At 39.5% G+C, this 22,476-nt stretch overlaps 1 protein-coding gene across 1 annotated transcript in view; it reads left to right on the forward strand.

Moving 5' to 3' along the window:
* Positions 1-22,476, forward strand: part of AK9 (adenylate kinase 9) — a 124,232-nt gene that overhangs the window by 12,520 nt on the left and 89,236 nt on the right. Inside the window, exons 6-9 of the mRNA XM_088840638.1 lie at positions 3,907-4,019; positions 10,191-10,379; positions 13,441-13,569; positions 18,917-18,991. Coding sequence (XP_088696764.1) covers positions 3,907-4,019; positions 10,191-10,379; positions 13,441-13,569; positions 18,917-18,991 — 506 coding nt within the window. The remainder of the gene's footprint in view (positions 1-3,906; positions 4,020-10,190; positions 10,380-13,440; positions 13,570-18,916; positions 18,992-22,476) is intronic.

The raw sequence follows: 22,476 nt of genomic DNA on the forward strand, positions 1-22,476 counted from the left end.
GCACTCAGAATGAGGAAAGTAAAACGAATAAAACGGTAAAAAAGACAATCACAGAATTCCAGCATAGGCCATTAAATTACCTCAACAAGTATAATGATTGAAACTGAAGAATATATGTAAAGGTATATAGGCAGATATCTTTTTGTTTATTCTTTCCTTCACCTTACCTCTTAAGAAAATTTAGAGTGACTTACTCGCTCACAAAAAGGTGGCATAAATTGTAAGTACTGGCAAAAAGGGAAAGAAAAAAAGAAACATTAGAAAAATAAATCTACTCAGCTTGCCATTCGCAATGTTCATAAACTTTTTAACTTATTATGGAAAATGTCAAATGAAAGTAGAGAGACTGGTTTAAAATCCCCCATGTGTCTATCACCTAGCTTCAACAATGACAACTCTTGTCCCATCTTATTTATTCATACTTCTGACTATAACCCTCCCCCAACCAACTTTACTATGAAGCTTTAATCCATATCATATCATCTGTAAATGTTTTAGTTTGTGTCTCAAAAAGATAAGGATTCCTTTAAAACATATCATATTACCATTATCATACCTAAAAATTAATAATAATTCATCTACTAACCCGTCTGGGGTCAAATTTCACCCTGTACCTCATATATTTTTTTTCTAGTTGGCTTTAGTTTGTTTGTTTGTTTGAAGCAGGATCCAACCAACCAGGTTTCACATATTGCTATTGCTTCGTGTGTCACAATTCCCTTTTAATCTATAAATTGCCCGTACCTCTGTCTAGCATCTTGTATTTTTTTGCTGAAGAACTGGTTTGTCTTTGAGTTTCCTAAGCTTCTGAATTTTGCCAGTTACACCCCCTGGTATCATTCAATGTATTCCTCTTTCCCCTAGACTTCTGGTACACTGGTACTGGTCCTGGGAGCTGGCAGAGGAAAAGTCAGTCGTATAATAATTCTTGCGCCTGAGGGCCACACTATCAGCATGCAAGTGCATGGCCTCAGTCTAGGCATGCAAAACTGGGCTCATTTAAAGTTTACAGTTGAAGGCAGGATGTCGAGTCCCTTCTACCCAGCCTCCCCTCACCCATCCTACAGCAGCCCCAGAGAAATTTCTTTGGAACCTAGCACTTTGCTAAACACAGTTTGAAACTCTCTGCTAAGCAAGGATTCTTTCTGATGTTTGGTCTTATCCAGCAGCCTGGTGGATGGTAGAAGCGGTATTGAAAGTGAAGGGCTTTCAAAATAGAGATGTTAACTTGGGTCAGGGGTTGGGTGAGGCTGGGTAATTGATCATTCCAAAATCCCTAAAGATGGATATGTGCTGTCAGGAACCCTGCACAGTAAAGTATTGCCAGATCCAGTCAATGTTTTTCTGTATCAGAGCCCTTTTATACCTGGAGCTTCTATCACTATTTAAAAAAAAAACTTTCCATTATCTATAGTTATAAACCTTTTATTCACAGCCTATCATGCTGTGTTGGCCTTGAGCGGAAATCAGATGCCATGAGCTGCATCCTCGCCCGAGAGAAAAAGGAAGAGTCAATTCCTGGGTACCCTAAGAAGCCCCTCTCTGCTTTCTCTTTCTATATTCCAGAAAAAAACCATTTTCCCAAGTGACTGATGGACAACCCTGGTCTGGGCAGCCCCTGCCCCGGTGTGTCATATTTTAGATGGTACTGTAAGTCATTGGTCACCAGTGTGTCCATTCATGTCAGGCTGGCATGAAGTGGGATAACTATCAGGGCTGGCTGGATGCTAAGCCACCCAATGTCCATGGATCTTTCAACACTTCCGTCTAAGAGCAGTGGCATGCCATCTATGGTTTTGTAGGAATACCTTCTTCTTCACACTGTGCCAGAAAGTTGTGGCAAAGTGATGGTACAGGCCAGTTGGCTTCCCCTGGGCAGCGGTGTGAACAGTCTGAGTTGTTCCTTGGTGGGGGTGATGCAGGCTGGGCATTAGCCTGCTGAGTGCCTGTCTTGCCTATGATGGTATATGCAGAGCTTCCCAGCAAGGAGGGGCGTGGGGTCTACCATTCTTCCATCTTCAGCGTGGAGTGCAAGGGCTTAGTAATGGTGTCAAGGAAAGGCGGGATGGGATGGTGGAATCCTCACCTATGCTTCCATCTTTACAACACATCTCTGGGATTAGAGAGGTTAACAGTGGGCTCAGCCAGTCTTAAGAAGTATCCCCTTGAGATCTTCCCAGAATTGGATCTAGAGAACTAAGTTATTCCTCTAAATCTTCAGTGGTGAGACAAGCAACATAACTATCACTGCAACAATTCTTCCATAAATATATTTCTGGGATCTGGATATGGTGACACTGGCCACCTCTCAATGGGTAAAGCCCCCAAATCCATTGCTCAGAACACTGAGGCCAAACTCTAAGAGTCAGACCCCATGGAAACAACCTGCTATTTCTGATGGTTCCACCTTCCTGCTGGTTCCACCAGGAAAGAGACCAAGGAAATTCGTTCGAATATACATGTATACCCAAGGTTTAGCAGGCCTGCAAACAGTCACACTTGGAGTGCCTGAGAAGCTCTCTGAGCAGTGGCAGTGGTTGTGGTAATGGGAAGGGTGCTAGAGAGCACTGCAAACAGAGTGCCAAGCATCTTTCTGTTATCCACTTGCGATCGACAGAGGTGAGCAGTGCTGGCAGCAGAGGGGATGGGAGGGAGGTTTTGTGTAATCCCTTGTTGCTTAAAGGGGGAGGGCATGATCTCTGGGGACTGACTGGTCTCTGGATTTATCTGATCAAGATGGGTCAGCTGGGCAAGGGTTGAATTCAGTCTAGGGCTAAGTCATGCAGTCACCTTCACCACAGCACCCAGCACTGCAGTGTGTCAGTCCAAGGGGTTAATGCCAGCCGTCATGTCCCAGAGGAGGCACTGGTCAGTCTTGACAACCTCACTCCACTAACTTTTTATAAAATGTGTGCCAAAAATCAAAGCTTAATAACCATAATTTGTCAGTTCCTCCAAGGAAAAAATATTCTATAAAACAGCAGAAAAATTTGTCAAAGGCCTTTAATTTCCAGTGACGGAGTCAAGACTTTATTCTGTTCTATTAAGAGAAAAGTTTCTCTGCCGTATGGCTCAGGAAACTCAAACAGGGGCTGTATATCAACTTCGAGGAGTGGGATGGGGAGGGAGATGGGAGGGAGGTTCAAAAGGGAGGGAGTATATGTATACCTATGGGTGATTCATGTTGAGGTTTGACAGAAAACAACAAAATTCTGTAAAGCAATTATCCTTCAATTAAAAAATAAATAAATTTTAAAAAAGAAAAAGGTTTCTCAAACAAGAGAGTGACATATTTAATAAATATATTAAGGAAACTAATATGATAATAGTATCAAGGGTGAATTTCATTGAGCAGATATAGGTTTGGGGGGAGGGATGCAAGCCAATCAGCATACTAAGCCAAAATCATATTAATAATGTTGTTTCTTAAACTGTATAAGGGTTACATGGGTATTTTTTATACTCTCTGTAACTTATATAAACACTGTATATGTATATTCTATTATATTATGAAATATTAATTCAAGAAAGAAAAATAATATACCATGCAACCCCTGCGATTTACCTTTACCACTCATCATATGAGTTTTCCTAAGATGATGAGTTAAAGAATTACTGGCATGGAATTTCCTTCTCTAGGCACCTCTTGTGCCTAAAATAAATTGATTTGGAATTTTTAAAGATGTCTTCTCTAGCCCAACAGTTTTATTGCCAGAAAAACATTATTCATAGTTATACTTCATGTGGCAATAACCTTAACTATTAATTTTAAATGTCAACAGATATTTTAAGATCAGTGTTAGTATTCATCAATAAAGAAATGATGTTTTTATAAAGTAATAATAAATCCACTCTCTCAGATATTGATACTATTATAAACTTTTAAAATTATATTTTACTCTACAGGCTATATTATCACTGAAATACCATCACTTTCACAAGATGCCATGACTACTCTGCAGCAAATAGAATTAATTAGAAATTTAAAATTGAAACCTGATATTATAATCAATATTAAGGTAAGAATATGTCTTTCTAGTATAGAGTATATAAACATTCTTTTTGATGGTAGTTAAATTCAAGGAATGTTATTAATTTTTTAAGGAGTTAAGGAAAATTAACTTATGTATCAATTTTAGGGACTGAATTGTATTTTCTCATACCTCCGTTCTTTTGCTCCTGTAACTCTGTCCACAGGAAATACCTTCATGTCCCTTCACCAGGCTTAATCATAGTCATTCTTTGAAAGTCAGTTCAGGCATCATCTCTATGGAACGTTCCCTGATGACCACCCCCTCCACATTAACACAAACATTAACTGACTCTCATTCCTATGCTCTCTTTCTCCTTATATCCCAACATTTACTCACCACAGAAAAGTTAAATATTGTCTGACAACTGTTCACATTGCTTTTTTTCTGTCATATTATTCAGTTCAGTTCAGTTCAGTTGCTCAGTCGTGACCGACTCTTTGCAACCCCATGAATCACAGCACCCCAGGCCTCCCTGTCCAACACCAACTCTCGGAGTTCACTCAAACTCATGTCCACAGAGTCGGTGATTCCATCCAGCCATCTCATTCTCTGTCGTCCCCTTCTCCTCCCGCCCCCAATCCTTCCCAGCATCAGAGTCTTTTCCAGTGAGTCAACTCATCGCATGAGGTGGCCAAAGTATTGGAGTTTCAGCTTTAGCATCAGTCCTTCCAATGAACACCCAGGACTGATCTCTTTTAGGATGGACTTTTAGGCTGGATCTCCTTGCAGTCCAAGGGACTCTCAAGAGTCTTCTCCAACACCACAGTTCAAAAGCATCAATTCTTCGGCAATCAGCTTTCTTCACAGTCCAACTCTCACATCCATACATGATCACGGGAAAAACCATAGCCTTGACTAGACAGACCTTTGTTGGCAAGGTAATGTCTCTGCTTTTTAATATGCTATCTAGGTTGGTCATAACTTTCCTTCCAAGGAGTAAGCATCTTTTAATTTCATGGCTGCAGTCACCATCTGCAGTGATTTTGGAGCCCCAAAAATAAAGCCTAACACTGTTTCCACAGTTTCCCCATCTATTTCCCATGAAGTGATGGGACCAGATGCCATGATCTTAGTCTTCTGAATGTTGAGCTTCAAGCCAACTTTTTGATTCTCCTCTTTCACTTTCATCAAGAGACTTTTGAGTTCCTCTTCACTTTCTGCCATAAGGGTGGTGTCATCTGCATATCTGAGGTTATTGATATTTCTCCTGGCCATCTTGATTCCAGCTTGTGCTTCTGCTAGCCCAGCGTTTCTCATGATGTACTCTGCATAGAAGTTAAATAAGCAGGGTGACAATATACAACCTTGACGTACTTCTTTTCCTATTTGGAACCAGTCTGTTGTTCCATGTCCAGTTCTAACTGTTGCTTCCTGACCTGCATACAGGTTTCTCAAGAGGCAAGTCAGGTGGTCTGGTATTACCAACTGTAGAACTTGGTAAATCACATTTAGGAGCCTCAATTTCCTCTTCACGAAGATGATACAAAGATAGCTGCCTCATAGGGTTGTGGTAAGAATGCAGTGAGGTGAGGATCCTTAGTTTATAAAATGAATGATAACTCTTTATAATAATACCTTGCCTGGTTCCCCAAAGGGTTTGACAACTCGAAACAAATAAATCAGATGATGCTCAGCTCAGGTGCGGGAGCTCAGTGGTGTGTTTGGGCCAGCTGTGAGAGATAGGTGGCATACAGTGCTAGGTGTGGTGTCATCTGCAGTCCCAGTCACAGTCAGGGGCCAATCAACATCCTTCTGTGACCTTTGGAATGTCACCCGTGCAAACATGTATATAATGGAGAAAAGAAAAAACTCTCAAAGATTTAACTGAAACCAAATATAAAGTCTAGGCCATGGAAAACAGAGAGTGTATAGGAAATTAAGACTTAGTGGAATAATAACACACAGATATACAGGCAATAACGCCCCAAATGCTCACTAAATTTGGGTCATGAATTTGGTTCTAAGTTTGACGAGCCAAAGTAGAAGGGGAAATGTGACCAGTTATATAAAATTCACATTGTCCTTGAAAAGATGAGGAATTCCTCAGGAAAAATTAAATGAGAGATATATCTTAACATGGGTTCAATATAAGGATTGTACTGTGTGTAGAAAATGAAGTCCTTAACCCCACTGATATTGTAAGTGTGACTGTAGGTGTCCATGGCAGTTTCTATAGGTAGCTGGAGTGTAATCAGAGGACCTCGTGTGAAACAGAACTTCAATACAGCACACACTTCTCTGATGGTCTGACCCTATTTGGGAATGGAGTCTGCGATTTCTAGACCAGAAGTTTTAAGCCTGGGGTCCAAGAACACTTAAGTACCCAAGAACCATCTGAAATTATATGCAAATATAATGAAATTATATGCAAATTTTATGTGTATGGGCATTTTCCTGATGCAAAATCTTATGGCATCATCATATTCTAAAGTGGTTTGTACTTTAAAAAGAAAAAAGCATTAAAGGCCAGTGATCTACTACAGTAATGGTCCTTGGAGTTTGTTCCTAGAGGCAACTGCATTAGCAGCACTCAAGAAGCTTGTCAGAAATGCAGATTCTCAGGGAGCAACCCAGAACTACAGAAAGTGTGGGGGGTGGCATCCAGCTGTCTGTGTTGACAAAGCTCTCCAGGTGATACTGATGCTGCCGAAGTTTGCAGACTGCTCTGAGGCACAGCCTCACCTTCAGATTGATAAATCACTTCCTATATGTGAAAAGGTCCATTTAGTCAAAGCTGTGGTTTTTCCAGTGGTCATGTATGGGTGTGAGAGTTGGACTATAAATAAAGCTGAGCACCAAAAAACTGATGCTTTTGAACTGTGGAGAAGACTCTTGAGAACCTCTTGGACTGCAAGCAGATCAAATCCTAAAGGAAATCAGTCCTGAATATTCTTTGGAAGAACTGATGCTGAAGAACTGAAACCCCGATACTTTGGCCACCTGATGTGAAGAACTGACTCATTGGAAAAGAACCCTGATCCTGGGAAAGATTGCAGGAGGAGAAGGGGACGACAGAGGATGAGTTGGTTAGATGGTATCACCAACTCGATGGACATGAGTTTGAGCAAGTTCCAGGAGTTGGTGATGGACAGGGAAGCCTGGTGTGCTGCAGTCCATGGGGTCGCAGAGTCAGACACTACTGAGTGACTGAACTGAACTGAACTGATATGTGAAAACAGGAGACAGCTAGAGGCAATAGTCTTTGCCAAACACCCACAATGTGGATATTCTAGGTTGCTGAATGAGGGCAAATATGCATATCTTTTTTTAATTACCAGTATGGGTTGAAATCTTTTGTGTGTGAAAAATTAGCCTAAATAAAAGTCTTGCCTCAATAAATTCCCACCCCATTTCCATATAGAAGTAGTCTGAGGAAATCAGAATATTAGCATGAAAGTTCTAAAGTTTCTTGCACCCTTTCTCAAACATGTGGTGCATAAACTGTTGGCATCAGAATCACTGAGGATATTAGTTAAAATGTCTGAGCCTCACTCCAGACTTAATAAATCACAAGGGAAGCAGAAACTTTTATTTATAGTCCTCTATATAGAGTTACAATGTTCAAGGGAACGTTTCATGCAAAGATGGGCTCAATAAAGGACAGAAATGGTATGGACCTAACAGAAGCAGAAGATATTAAGAAGAGGTGGCAAGAATACACAGAAGAACTGTACAAAAAAGATCTTCACGACGAAGATAATCATGATGGCGTGATTACTCACCTGGAACCAGACATCTTGGAATGTGAAGTCAAGTGGGCCTTAGAGAGCATCACTACAAACAAAGCTAGTGGAGGTGATGGAATTCCAATTGAGCTATTTCAAATCCTGAAAAATGATGCTGTGAAAGTGCTGCACTCAATATGTCAGCAAATTTGGAAAACTCAGCAATGGCCACAGGACTGGAAAAGGTCAGTCTTCATTCCAATCCCAAAGAAAGGGAATGCCAAAGAATGCTCAAATTACTGCACAATTGTACTCATCTCACACGCTAGTAAAGTCATGCTCAAAATTCTCCAAGCCAGGCTTCAGCAATATGTGAACCGTGAACTTCCAGATGTTCAAGCAGGTTTTAGAAAAGGCAGAGGCACCAGAGATCAAATTGCCAACATCCGCTGGATCATGAAGAAAGCAAGAGAGTTCCAGAAAAACATCTATTTCTGCTTCATCGACTATGCCAAAGCCTTTGACTGTGTGGATCACAATAAACTGTGGAAAATTCTGCAAGAGATGGGAATCACAGACCACCTGACCTGCCTCTTGAGAAACCTGTATGCAGGTCAGGAAGCAACAGTTAGAACTGGACATGGAACAACAGACTGGTTCCAAATAGGAAAAGGAGTACGTCAAGGTTGTATATTGTCATCCTGCTTATTTAACTTATATGCAGAGTACATCATGAGGAACGCTGGGCTGGAAGAAGCACAAGCTGGAATCAGGATTGCTGGGAGAAATATCAATAACCTCAGATATGCAGATGACACCACCCTTATGGCAGAAAGTGAAGAGGAACTCAAAAGCCTCTTGATGAAAGTGAAAGAGGAGAGTGAAAAGGTGGGCTTGAAGCTCAACATTCAGAAGACTAAGATCATGGCATCTGGTCCCATCACTTCATGGGAAATAGATGGGGAAACTGTGGAAACAGTGTCAGACTTTATTTTTTGGGGTTCCAAAATCACTGCAGATGGTGACTGCAGCCATGAAATTAAAAGACGCTTACTCCTTGGAAGGAAAGTTATGACCAACCTGGATGACATATTGAAAAACAGAGATGTTACTTTGCCAACAAAGGTCCGTCTAGTCACGGCTATGGTTTTTCCCGTGATCATGTATGGATGTGAGAGTTGAACTGTGAAGAAAGCTGATCGCCAAAGAATTGATGCTTTTGAACTGTGGTGCTGGAGAAGACTCTTGAGAGTCCCTTGGACTGCAAGGAGATCCAACCAGTCCATTCTAAAGGAGATCAGTCCTGGGTGTTCATTGGAAGGACTGATGCTAAAGCTGAAACTGCAATACTTTGGCCACCTCATGCGACGAGTTGACTTAATGGAAAAGAGTCTGATGCTGGGAGGGATTTGGGGTGGGAGGAGACGGGGATGACAGAGAATGAGATGGCTGGATGGCATCACCGACTCTGTGGACATGAGTTTGAGTGAACTCCGAGAGTTGGTGTTGGACAGGGAGGCCTGGGGTGCTGTGATTCATGGGGTCGCAAAGAGTCGGACACGACTGAGTGACTGAACTGAACTGAACTGATAGAGTTACACTCTGATGTTTTAAAACTAGAATGTCATCCAGAAGTTTTTATCCTGAAATATGCTCAGAGCAGACTTTACAGCCGCCAACCTTAGTTAATCATTAACAATGTGTTACAGAGTATGGGCTATGGAGTAGAAGGCATGGTCTCAGGTTGTAGTTTCCCCTCATGACACTGTGACCTGATGCTGCCAGAGCAGTCCTTCTCTGATCTGAAAATAGTTTGAATCATAATATTGCATTACTTCTCTGACAGGGTTAGTTTAAGAACTGAGTAAAATATTATACACATGGAAGCACTTGAAATGAGAAAATCACTCATAGACTTTGGTTTTGGCCTTTTTTACTATCCAGATTCAGTTTTCTCATTTGCAAATGATAAGGTTAGACTAAACCAGGTGACCTTTCAGATCCCATTCATTGACGCTATTTTATGAAATACTTCATCCATAGAGCTGTATATCATAGTAAATACTATAAATACAATGTATAGTTTTTTTGTTGGATTAATGTGGCTATCCCACCATTTTCATCCATTCTCAGCCTTTTCAATCTAATCTGACAAAATCCTCCTGTATACCTCTGCTAACTAAACAGATTTTCTATTCTACTTCTCTAGTTCTTTCTACTGTTATTCTCTCTCTTTTTTTTTTTTATTCTAAAGCTTCTGAAACTTTCTCATATGTATTACTTTTGGGTAAAGAAAAGTGTCGCCATCACATAAAAGTTGTATCTTGTGCCTCTCTTGGCATGTGATGAAATCTGATTCAAAATACCATTTATAGAACTGCATTTGCTCAGGATTTTGAGGAATTTGGGGGTTTATATATTTCATAATATATGAACAGGAAGTAAAGGCATACTCAAAATGTTTTGAGTAATGATTATTGTTGTTCCTTAGTGCCCTGACTATGATTTATGCCAAAGAATTTTGGGACAAAGGCAGCACAGTAGTACAGGATACATATACACAAGAGATCAGTGGGATCCTGAAGTCATTGAGAATCGTAGGAAAAAGAAGAAAGAAGCCCAAAAGGAAGGAAAAGGAGAAGAGGAGGGGGAAGAGGAAGAAGAGCAAGAAGAAGAAGAGGTAATATCTGTATACAAGATTCTATACTTCTAAAATTTGCTATAGGGACTTCCCTGGTGGTCTAGTGGTTAAGACTCTGCACTCCCAGTGCAGGGTGGGCTGAGTTCAATTCCTGATCAGGGAACTAGATCCCACGTGCCACAGTTAAGACCTGGCGCAGCCAAATAAATTAAAAATTTTAAAAAGAGAAATAAAAAACACCTTGCCTGCTATATCAGTTTCATTTTTAAAAATTGCTATAATTAAATGACAGAATATGAATATTCTATACAGAAAATTATATTTTCCTTAAGGTTTGATTTAGTTAGAGGAAACAGCAAAAATATTTCATGTTTTCAAGAACTATTAGATCATAATGTAAAGGTCATCAAGTTTAAGGTCATCCTTCTTGTCAGGGTGGAAGTTCCTCCATATCCTGACAGCTAATCTACTTCATTTCATAACAACAGAGAGTTACTGGTCACCTGCCATGTGTCAGGCACTATGCAAGCTAGTGTGAAGAGTCAGAGCAACAGAAAACATATGTAATTTGAGGAAGAAGGTAGCCCAGGTAGAGTCCAATTTATGAAGTTAACATAACCCCGATTCCAAACTCTGACAAAGAGAGCACATGGAAAGAAATCTATATCCCAATTTCACATATAATAACAATCCTAAAGTCAATACTAGTAAGCATAATGCAACAGGACCTCAAAAGAATCTTATACCAGACTTAATGAGGAAAACTTGATACTAAGAGTCAGGAAGATCCACTGGAGAAGGGATAGGCTACCCACTCCAGTATTCTTGGGCTTCCCTTCTGTTCAGCTGGTAAAGAATCCACCTGCAATGTGGGAGACCTGGGTTTGATCCCTGGGTTGGGAAGATTCCCCTGGAGAAGGGAAAGGCTACCCACTCCAGTATTCTGGCCTAGAGAATTCCATGGCCTGTATAGTCATGGGGTCGCAAAGAGTCTGACACAACTGAGTGACTTTCACTCACTCACTCAAGAAGTTTGTTAATAGGTAATGGGCTGGATTTAGCCCACCCGGGTGAGTGAGACAAGTCATAGCTTGCCAGCCAGTCCTTGCTCTATTGAAATATACCTGTGATTTCTATTATAGATTTACTTATTTATAATGTTTAATAATTTTAAATAGTTTCTATAACTTATAAATTATCATGAATAAATACTATTTCTATTAGGGCCTAGATTCAGTTGAGTCTGATGTTAATGTAGAGAAGGATACATTGCAAATCATTTGTCTAGTAGAAAAGATAAACCCCAAAGGCAACAGTTTTATTGCCCTGAAGAATGTTAAGCAGGACATCAAACTTCGCACTCTGATTTCAGTGATTATATATACTTCAGTTTTGTCATCCTGCTATTTCCCTCACTAATGGGTTAAATGAATATTTGACATTTGTTCTTTCATTTAAGAGCAGATCTTAAAAGTTCTCATCACAAGAAAAAAAACTATAACTATGTATGATGATGGGCTTCCCTGGTGGCTCAGACAGTAAAGAATCTGCCTATAATGCGGACCTGGATTCGATCCCTGGGTCGGGAAGATCCCCTGGAGAAGGAAATGGCAACCCACTCCAGGATTCTTGCCTGGAATCCCATGGACAGAAGACCTTGGGAGGCTACAGTCCATAGGGTTGCAAAGAGTCAGACACCACTGAAGTGACTTAGCATGCACGCATGCATGTATGATGCTGGATGTTAATTAGATTTATTATGATCATTTCACAATAAGTGCAAGTACAGTTGATCCTTGAACATCTCCAGAGTTGGGGCAGTTGAAAATCCAAGTTAACTTCACAGTCAGCCTTCTATATCCACGGTTCTGCATCCTACCAACCACAGATCATGTAGCACTATGTATTTACTATTGAAAAATATCCTATCAGTGGACCCACACAGTTCAAACTCACATTGCCCAAAGATCAACTGCACTAAATCATTCTATTGTACACCTGAAGCTAATGTAATGTTATATGTTAACTATATCTCAATTTTAAAAACCTATTAATGTAAGAATGCCCATTAAAAAATATAAAATAATCTTCCCTGTGCAAATAAGGCACTAGATAAATAACCAGCAACTAATCTAGGTAAATATTTCAAGTAAACCTCATAGAAAATAGGAATAAAAATGTGTCATTTTAACATGAATAAAGCATACCATCATAATTAGTATAATAAATATGTGCGTGCCTGCCTGGTCGCTTCAATCATGTCGGACTCTTTGCAACCCTATGGACTGTAGCCCACCAGGCTTCTCTGTCCATGGAATTCTTCAGGAAAGAATACTGGAGTGGATTGCCATTTCCTCCTCTAGAGGATCTTCCTAACCCAGGGATTGAACCTGAATCTCAGTTCTCCTGCATTGGCAAGTGGGTTCTTTACCACTAGCACCACCTGGGAAACCCAAATATGATTATAATAATGGGGTAATAAATATGATACAAATGTCATTTTTTTCTGTGAACCCTTTCATAACCACCTTCCCCCATCACTCTCCATCCCTTCTCCCATGCCATTATCTTTCTCTTAGCTCTTACCACCACAGCCTAACCTGTGATGTATTTATCTGTCTACTTGTTTATGCTGTCTTTCTCAAGTGGGATGTGTGCTGTCTAAGCCCCGAGACCTTAGTTTTGTCCTCTGTCATATTTCAAGCTCCTGGAACAGTGTCTGGCATGGGGTAGGCACTTAAGCTTTACTATTAATAAATAATTAATTAATGAGTGAATGAGCTACAAGCTCAGGTACTTAGAGAAAATCCAACTTCTTTATTTTGTCTCTAAAAATCTGATGTTATTCCCTTATTCTTCCCTACTTGTTGAGGGGCAAAAGAAATGAGTAAGTATCCAAATCAATTTAAAACTATATTCCATCTGATAAAAGACCTTCAGGGTGTTCAATCTCTCTCAAATAAAAATCCTATTTCCAATCTCCCCTTTTCCCTGATTCTTACCCCAAAATGGCATGCAGGTATAGGAAGACAGGGATATGACTTGCAAATGAAGTAATCATTAACATAAAGATATTCAACATAACTTCTTTTCCATTTAGGCATTTATTGCTGAAATGCAGATGGTGGCTGAAGTTCTTCAACACCTCGTTCAGAGACCTGAGGATTATTTGGAAAATATCGAACACATTATTAACCTTTATAAGGAAGTAATTCTTCATCTTTTAGAAGTAAGAAAAAGATATATTGATGAAAAAGGAATGTTGATACTTGTGTTTTGCATGCATGTGTGCTAAGTTGCTGTGGTTTACGTCCAACTCTTTGTGACCCTATGGACTGTAGTCCACCAGGCTCCTCTGTCCATGGGATTCTCCAGGCAAGAATAGTGGAATGGGTTGCCACTTCCTCCTCCAGGGGATCTTCCCAACCCAAGGATCAAACCTGCGTCTCCTGCATTGCAGGCAGATTCTTTACTGCTCAGCTGTCAGAGAAGCCCTATTTGTGTTTTATCCCTGGTTAAAAAGCTTTCACATTTCTTTACCTTGTGTATTATCTGCTTTATTCTCCTCCTCTTGAGCTTGGTAAAATACTATCAGAATAAGATTGCATTCCAAAGGCTGTTTCACAGAGCAACATTATTTTACTCTTACAAAGCAACAGTGCTGCTGAAAAGTGATAAATGAATTGCATTTTTCAAAAATCATTAAGGGAATTTATTTATTGTTGGGGATTGGAAAGGCTGTATTAAGGCATTGTTTTGTGAAAGCATTTTGAATCCAAAATGTATGAGTTTATAAAAACAAATGTACACTTAAGGTGCATCTTTTATTCTGAGAGGAACTGTTAATTTAGTTAAATTACAATCTAAAGAAAGCCATCCAAGACTGGTTTCTCTGTGTATCCTATTCAAAGTTTGTTATTTGAAATATGATAAGGCTATTATATATTGTAATAAGAAAGTTATAATTAAAAGAATTAGCATTTTAAAAGGATGACTACTGAAATTATGATTATTGAAAGACATATTTTTATGATTAAAAATCCAGGGCAGACTCTGCCCAATTTGTACTGGAGATTTATTCAGCGAACATTTATTATATGGTATTTGGCCAGATATCATGCTAAGCAATAGAACTACAAAGACAAACGAAAAACAGTCCTCAAATTGCCTCTTCCCATCTGATGGAGAAATTAAAAGAATTTGTTTCATGGTGTTTTATAATGTTTATATATTTTTAGAGACAAGTGGATCATTTTCATTCCCATTGTCCACCCCCTCGGTGAGATCCAAATTGTTTTATTTTTTTAATTTATTTACAGTATTGTGTTAGTTTCAGGTATGCAGCACAGTGATTCAGTATTTTTGTTTTCTTATGTATGACTTTGATTCTTCCCTTCTTCCTTCTCTATCCCTGGCCTCTAAACATAGCTTCTTAAGTGTAATTTACATGTCTATTTTTAACATTCTTTCTCCTTCAACAAAAATATTCTACATATTCTTTGAGCTGCTGGTATTAGGTATGAATAAAGCATAATTAAAATCAGATTCAGAAGATTATAAAATTATATTCATGGGCAGGGAGTTGGGAGTGGGAAGCAGAGGTAGTCTCTCAAGGATAGGGACTCCCAGCATCATCAATGTCCAATGCAGTGCACAAAGTCTGGCAAGTGGTAAATGCTTGACAGATATTCAATTGAACAAATGATGAGATCACAAAGGAAAAATAACAGCTTCCATTTCATTACATGTAAATTTCTGGACATAATTTAAATAATCTTTACTTAAAAGAAAAATATCCACATTGACTATGATAAAATATTTAAAGCTTTAATATATTGAAAGGTCATAGACTCACAGACATAAAAACAGACATGGTTGACAAGGGGATGGTGGGTAGAGGAGGGATGGATTGGAAGTTTGGGGTTAGCAGATGCAGATTAGTATTAATATGTATAGAATGGATAAATAACAAGGTCCTAATATATAGCATCAGTTCCAGCATCAGTCCTGATGCTATATATTAGGACCTTGTTATTTATCCGGGGTCGCAGAGAGTCGGACGTGACTGAGCGACTGAACTGAACTGAAATGAATATATAGCATAGGGAACTATATTCAATATCCTATGATAAACCACAATGGAAAAGAATTTAAAAAAAGAATGTGTATGTCTATATATACATATACATATATAACAATCACTTTGCTATATAGCAGAAATTAACACAACATTGTAAATCAACTATCCTTCAACTTTTAAAAATGTAGGGAAAAAAGGTCATAGATACGATTTTTCTAAAACCTGTAAGGTCTTACCCTCCAGATGATAAATGGGTAAGAAATATGAGCAGACAATTCACAAAAATTAATGACAAAAGAGTAACAAGTCTATAGAAAAATATTCAGCTTTTTTCCTGATAATAATTAAATGCTAAAGAAATATTTCCACAATTAAATTTTAAAAGTTGGACAAGGAGTAAGAATTCCTGATTCTAACAACTACATATGATAAAGCAAACACTCCCATACCCTGCTGAAAGGAATATAAATTAGTATGGTGGTTTTTAGATAGCTTGCCTGAGAAAAGCACGGAAGTGGAAAATTTCTAGGCCCTGCAGCAAAGCATAGATAAGAACTGACTGCTCATACAAAAATTTCTAGGCCAAGAACCTAGACTTCAGGTCTAGTGATGCTTGCTAAATAGTGTATAGCTTGCCTTGTATGGTAATTCCAGGGTGTTGATATGTGTGAAGGGAGGTCGGGAAGAGCCTTGAAAGGCAGGAGCCTACAATTCTAGTGTCCTCTGATCTGGCTGAGATGTGGATTCACTTGGGAGGCCAAGACCACCAAAATTCAGTGTTCCTCTAAAAGTCATATGAGGAAAGCAAGTAGGAGCAAAGTAACTGCATCAGTGTCTGGTTTCTATCCTGCTTCAGGAGTAATCCCAGGCCAAGTCTTCATTCTTAACTTTCTTCAAATCCCAGCTTGTCTACTGGTCTGACCTGGTGTTTTTGTCTTTAGCCTTAAGAGTCTTCATTCCTTTAGACTTAGTATACTAACTTCATTCTGAAGAACCTAGCTTAGGAGTTCCCTGGTGGCTTAGTGGTTAAGACTTAGAGATTCCACTGCAGAGGTTGGGGGGTTGATCCCTGGTCAGGATACTAAGATACCACATGCTGTGTGGTAAAGCAAAAAAAAAATTTTTTAATTTAAGGTAAAAAGACTATTAAAAAGAATCTAGTTTAAGGAAAGTATCTGAAATGCAGAAAAGCATAATGTACATCCTTGTTTGCTGCTGCTGCTGCTGCTAAGTCACTTCAGTCGTGTCCAACTCTGTGTGACCCCATAGACGGAAGCCCACCAGGCTCCCCCGTCCCTGGGATTCTTCAGGCAAGAACACTGGAGTGGGGAATTGATGCTTTTGAACTGTGGTGTTGGAGAAGACTCTTGAGAGTCCCTTGGACTGCAAGGAGATAAACCAGTCCGTTCTAAAGGAAATCAGTCCTGAATATGCATTGGAAGGACTGATGTTGAAGTTGAAACTCCAATACTTTGGCCACCTGATGCGAAGAACTGACTCATTTGAAAAGACCCTGATGCTGGGGAAGATTGAGGGCATGAAGAGAAGGGGACGACAGAAGATGAGATATTTGGATGGCATCACTGACTCAGTGGAAATGAGTTTGAGTAAACTCTGGGAGTTGGTGATGGATAGGGAGGCCTGGTGGAGAAGGCAATGGCAAGCCACTCCAGTACTATTGCCTAGAAAATCCCATGGATGGAGGAGCCTGGTAGGCTGCAGTCCTTGGGGTCGCTAAGGGTCGGACACGACTGAGCGACTTCACTTTCACTTTTCACTTTCACACATTGGAGAAGGAAATGGCAACCCACTCCAGTGTTCTTGCCTGGAGAATCCCAGGGACGGGGGAGCCTGGTGGGCTTCCGTCTATGGGGTCACACAGAGTCGGACACGACTGAAGTGACTCAGCAGCAACAGCAGCAGCAGCAGGGAGGCCTGGCATGCTGCAATCCGTGGGGTCACAAAGAGTCAGACATGACTGAGTGACTGAACTGAATTTATGGTTGAACAATGCAGGCATAATGGTTCTTCTGTCTAGAAGTAGAGAAACACTTAGAACCTAATCTTGCACAGTATTATGAAAGACAAAATGTACTGGACATTTAAGTAGGTGATTTTGTTCAGACTATGGCAACAGGGAAAATATTCACTAATGAAGACTTTCTCAAAGAGAGCGGCTAGGGTTTTATGGAGGCAGGTAAATAAGGGTTTTATGGAGGCAGGTAAATAAGGGTCTTATGGAAACCATGAAAAAAGATGAAGATGGATCTAATCCAAGTCTTTGAGGAAGGGTAGAGGTAGATCTTATCTCTCCCCCATCCCTACTTTCTGGGAATGGAAGAAAATTTACAAGAATATTAATATAATCTTGAGATACAGAAAAATCTAATTTAAAGAAGAAAGGAAATCCAGAAACAATGATAACAGATTTCATCATAAATATATTTTATAATACAAAAGATACTACAAATAAAGTCAAATGATAAATCATAGCCAGGTAAAACATTTGCAAACCATATGGCAGATAAAGGTTAAAGACTTTCCATGAATGTTAAGGAAAAGAAAAGTCTAACAAAATGCACAGAGGTTATGGTTGAGTAGTTTACAGAGATGGATTTCTAGATACTGAACATCACCCACAGCCAGGGGAATAAAAACTGAAACAAACCAAGCCCATTCTTCACCTAGCAGTTTGGCAGAAATTATTCTATAATATATTTATGTGGAGAGATGGATGCCCCAAAACATTTCTATTGGGAAAGACTGGCTTCACTGTAGAGAAAAACAGAAGAAACAGAAAGAGCAGAATTCATGGTACGACTAGTTTCAGTTCAGTTCAGTCGCTCAGTCGTGTCTGACTCTTTGCAACCCCATGAATCACAGCACGCCAGGCCTCCCTGTCCATCACTAACTCCCAGAGTTCACTCAAACTCACCTCCATCGAGTTGGTGATGCCATCCAGCCATCTCATTCTCTGTCATCCCCTTCTCCTCCCGCCCCCAACCTTTCCCAGCATCAGAGTCTTTTCCAGTGAGTCAACTCTTCGCATGAGGTGGCCAAAGTATTGGAGCTTCAGCTTTAGCATCAGTCCTTCCAATGAACAACCAGGACTGATCTCCTTTAGAATGGACTGGTTGGATCTCCTTGCAGTCCAAGGGACTCTCAAGAGTCTTCTCCCACACCACAGTTCAAAAGCATCAATTCTTCAGCGATCAGCTTTCTTCACAGTCCAACTCTCACATCCATACATGACCACTGGAAAAACCATAGCCTTGATAGATGGACCTTGGTTGGCAAAGTAGTGTCTCTGCTTTTTAATATGCTAAACTTACAAATGTTTAGGCTTTTGTAAAAGTTCTCCTGAGCACTGAACATAACATCCAGTATGTCATGTATATAGCAAATAATTTAGCATTAAAGATTTCTTCATGGTATATGAAGACTGAACTGTTGTCAATGATCCTGAATGATAAGGCTTCTTTTTGATTATCTGCAGGAAGTAATGGCTGAACATGATTCCCAGTATCTCATTGAGCTAGATGGAAATAAGCCCCCAGAAGAGCTGTTCATGGTAAGTGCAATGCTCAGTAAGAATATGTCACAGTTTAGAAAATCAAAAAAGTATTGACTGAATGATACTTATTTTCGTATCAGAAATAGATTTACATTTTGAATACCATTTATTTTTGAAAAATTCATTTTGACACTTAAATTTTTATATATTTATTCATCTGCCCATATTTAAATCAAAACTACTTTTGAATTTAAAACCTCTGTCTGACAAAAATTATATTGAAAAAAAGTAAAAGCAGATAAGAGCCATAAACACATGATACAGTGCTTAACATGAGTAATAGGGAAATGCAAACCAAAGCTATAAGAAGATATCACTTCAAATCCACTAAGATGGCTAAAATTAAAAAGAGAAAACAAAAAACAGATAATGAATAACAAATATTGGTGAGGATGTAGAAAAACATTCATACACTGTTGTGGTAGTGTCATTAAATCACGTCCAACTCTTACAACCCCATGGACTGTAGCCTGCCAGGCTCCTCTGTCCATGGGATTTCCTGGACAAGAATACTGGAGTGCATTGCCATTTCCTTCTCCAGGGGATCTTCCTAACCTTGGGATCGAACTGAAGTCTCTTGCATTACAGTCTCCTGCATGCTGAGCCACCAGCAAAGCCCAATATACATTGTTGGTAGGACTGCAAATGGTGTGGCCACTTAGGAAAACAGTTTGGCAGTTCCTCAAAAGGTTAAATATGGAGTTACCATATGAATCACCAATTTAACTCCACAGCATATGCCCAAAATAACTGAATACAGGTGTTTAAATGAAAATTAATATGTGAATATTCATAGCAGCACTATTCACAATAGCCAGAAGGTAGAAACAACCCCAATGTTTAATAATTGATGAATGGATAAATAAAATGTATATTCATACAATGGATGTGTTGGTCACTCAGTTGTGTCCGGATGGGAATGGATGGGAATGGGCAAATTTAATTCAGATGAGCATTATATCTACTGCTGTGGGATTCATAACTGAATACAGGTGTTTAAATGAAAATTTATATGTGAATATTCATAGCAGCACTATTCACAATAGCCAGAAGGTAGAAACAACCCCAGTGTTTAACAATTGATGAGTGGATAAATAAAATGTATATTCATACAATGGATGAATGGTCACTCAGTTGTGTCGGGATGGGAATGGATGGGAATGGGTGAATTTAATTCAGATGAGCATTATATCTACTGCTGTGGGCAAGAATCCCTTAGAAGAAATGGAATAGCCCTCATAGTCAACAAAAGAGTCTGAAATGCAGTACTTGGATGCAATCTCAAAAATGACAGAATGATCTCAGTTTGTTTCCAAGGCAAACCATTCAGTATCACAGTAATCCAAGTCTATGCTCCAACCACTAATGCTGAAGAAGCTGAAGTTGAACAGTTCTATGAAGACATTTAAGATCTTCTAGGACTAACACCAAAAAGATGTCTTCTCATCACTGGGGATGCAAAAGTAGGAAGTCAAGAGATACCTGGAGTAGCAGCTAAGTTTGGCTTTGGAGTACGGAATGGAGCAGGACAAAGGCTAATAGAGTTTTGCCAAGAGAATGCACTGGTCATAGCAAACACCTTCTCCCAACAACACAAGAGACAACTCTACACATGGACACCACGAGATGGTCAATACCAAATCAAATTGACTATATTCTTTGCAGCTGAAAATGGAGAAGCTCTATACAGTCAGCAAAAATAAGTCCAGGAGCTGACTGTGGCTCAGATCGTGAACTCCTTATTGCAAAAGTCAGACTTATATTGAAGACAGTAGGGAAAAACACTAGGCCATTCAGGTATGATTTAAATCAAATCCCTTATGATTATATAGTGGAAGTGGCAAATAGATTCAAGGGATTAGATCTGATAGAGTGCCTGAAGACCTATGGATGGAGGTTCATAACATTGTACAGGAGGCAGTGATCCAAAACTTTGCAAGAAAAAGAAATGCAAAGAAACAAAATGGTTGTCTGAGGAGGCCTTACAAATATCTAAGAAGAGAAGCGAAAGGCAAAGGAGAAAAAGAGAGATATACCCATCTGAATGCAGAGTTCCAAAGAATAGCAAAGAGATAAAGCCTTCCTAACTGAACAATGCAAAGAAAGAGAGGAAAACAATAGGATGGGAAAGACTAGATATCTCTTCAAGAAAATTGAAGATACCAAGGGAATATTTTATGCAAAGATGGAGACAATAAAGGACAGAAAAGGTATGGACTTAACAGAAGCAGAAGATATTAAGAAGAGGTGGCAAGAATATACAGAAGAACCGTACAAAAAAGATCTTCACAACCCAGATAATCACATTGGTCTGATCACTCACCTAGAGCCAGACTTCCTGGAATGTGAAGTCAAGTGGGCCTTAGGAAGCATCACTACAAACAAAGCTAGTGGAGGTGATGGAATTCCAGTTGAGCTATTTCAAATCCTGAAAGATGATTCTGTGAAAGTGCTGCACTCAATTGTCAGCAAAATTGGAAAACTCAGCAGTGGCCACAGGACTGGAAAAGGTCAGTTTTCATTCCAATCCCAAAGAAAGGCAATGCCAAAGAATGCTCAAACTACCACACAATTGCACTCATCTCACACACTAGTAAAGTCATGCTCAAAATTCTTCAAGCCAGGCTTCAGCAATATGTGAACCGTGAACTTCCAGATGTTCAAGCTGGTTTTAGAAAAGGCAGAGGAACCAGAGATCAAATTGCCAACATCCTCTGGATCATGGAGAAAGCAAGAGAGTTCCAGAAAAACATCTATTTCTGCTTTATTGACTATGCCAAAGCCTTTGACTGTGTGGATCACAAGAAACTGTGGAACATTCTGCAAGAGATGGGAATCCCAGACCACCTGACCTGCCTCTTGAGAAACCTGTATGCAGGTCAGGAAGCAACAGTTAGAAATATACATGGAACAACAGACTGGTTCCAAATAGGAAAAGGAGTACATCAAGGCTGTATATTGTCATCCTGCTTATTTAACTTATATGCAGAATACATCATGAGAAACGCTGGGCTGGAAGAAGCCCAAGCTGGAATCAAGATTGCCAGGAGAAATATCAATAACCTCAGATATGCAGATGACACCACCCTTATGGCAGAAAGCAAAGAAGAACTAAAGAGCCTCTTGATGAAAGTGAAAGAGGAGAGTGAAAAAGTTGGCTTAAAGCTCAGCATTTTGAAAACTAAGATCATGGCATCCAGTCCCATCACTTCATGGGAAATAGATGGGGAAACAGTGGAACAGTGACTGACTTTATTCTGGGCTCCAAAATCACTGCGGATGGTGATTGCAGTCATGAAATTAAAAAATGCTTTCCTTGGAAGGAAAGTTGTAACCAACCTAGACAGCATATTAAAAAGTAGAGACATTACTTTGCCAACCAAGGTCCGTCTAGTCAAGGCTATGGTTTTTCCAGTAGTCATGTATGGATGTGAGAGTTGGACTATAAAGAAAGCTGAGTGCTGAAGAATTGATGCTTTTGA

This window comes from Moschus berezovskii, chromosome 10 (genome assembly GCF_049115385.1).
Source record: "Moschus berezovskii isolate FMDL1 chromosome 10, NW_MosBer_1.0, whole genome shotgun sequence".
Lineage (NCBI taxonomy): Eukaryota > Metazoa > Chordata > Mammalia > Artiodactyla > Moschidae > Moschus > Moschus berezovskii.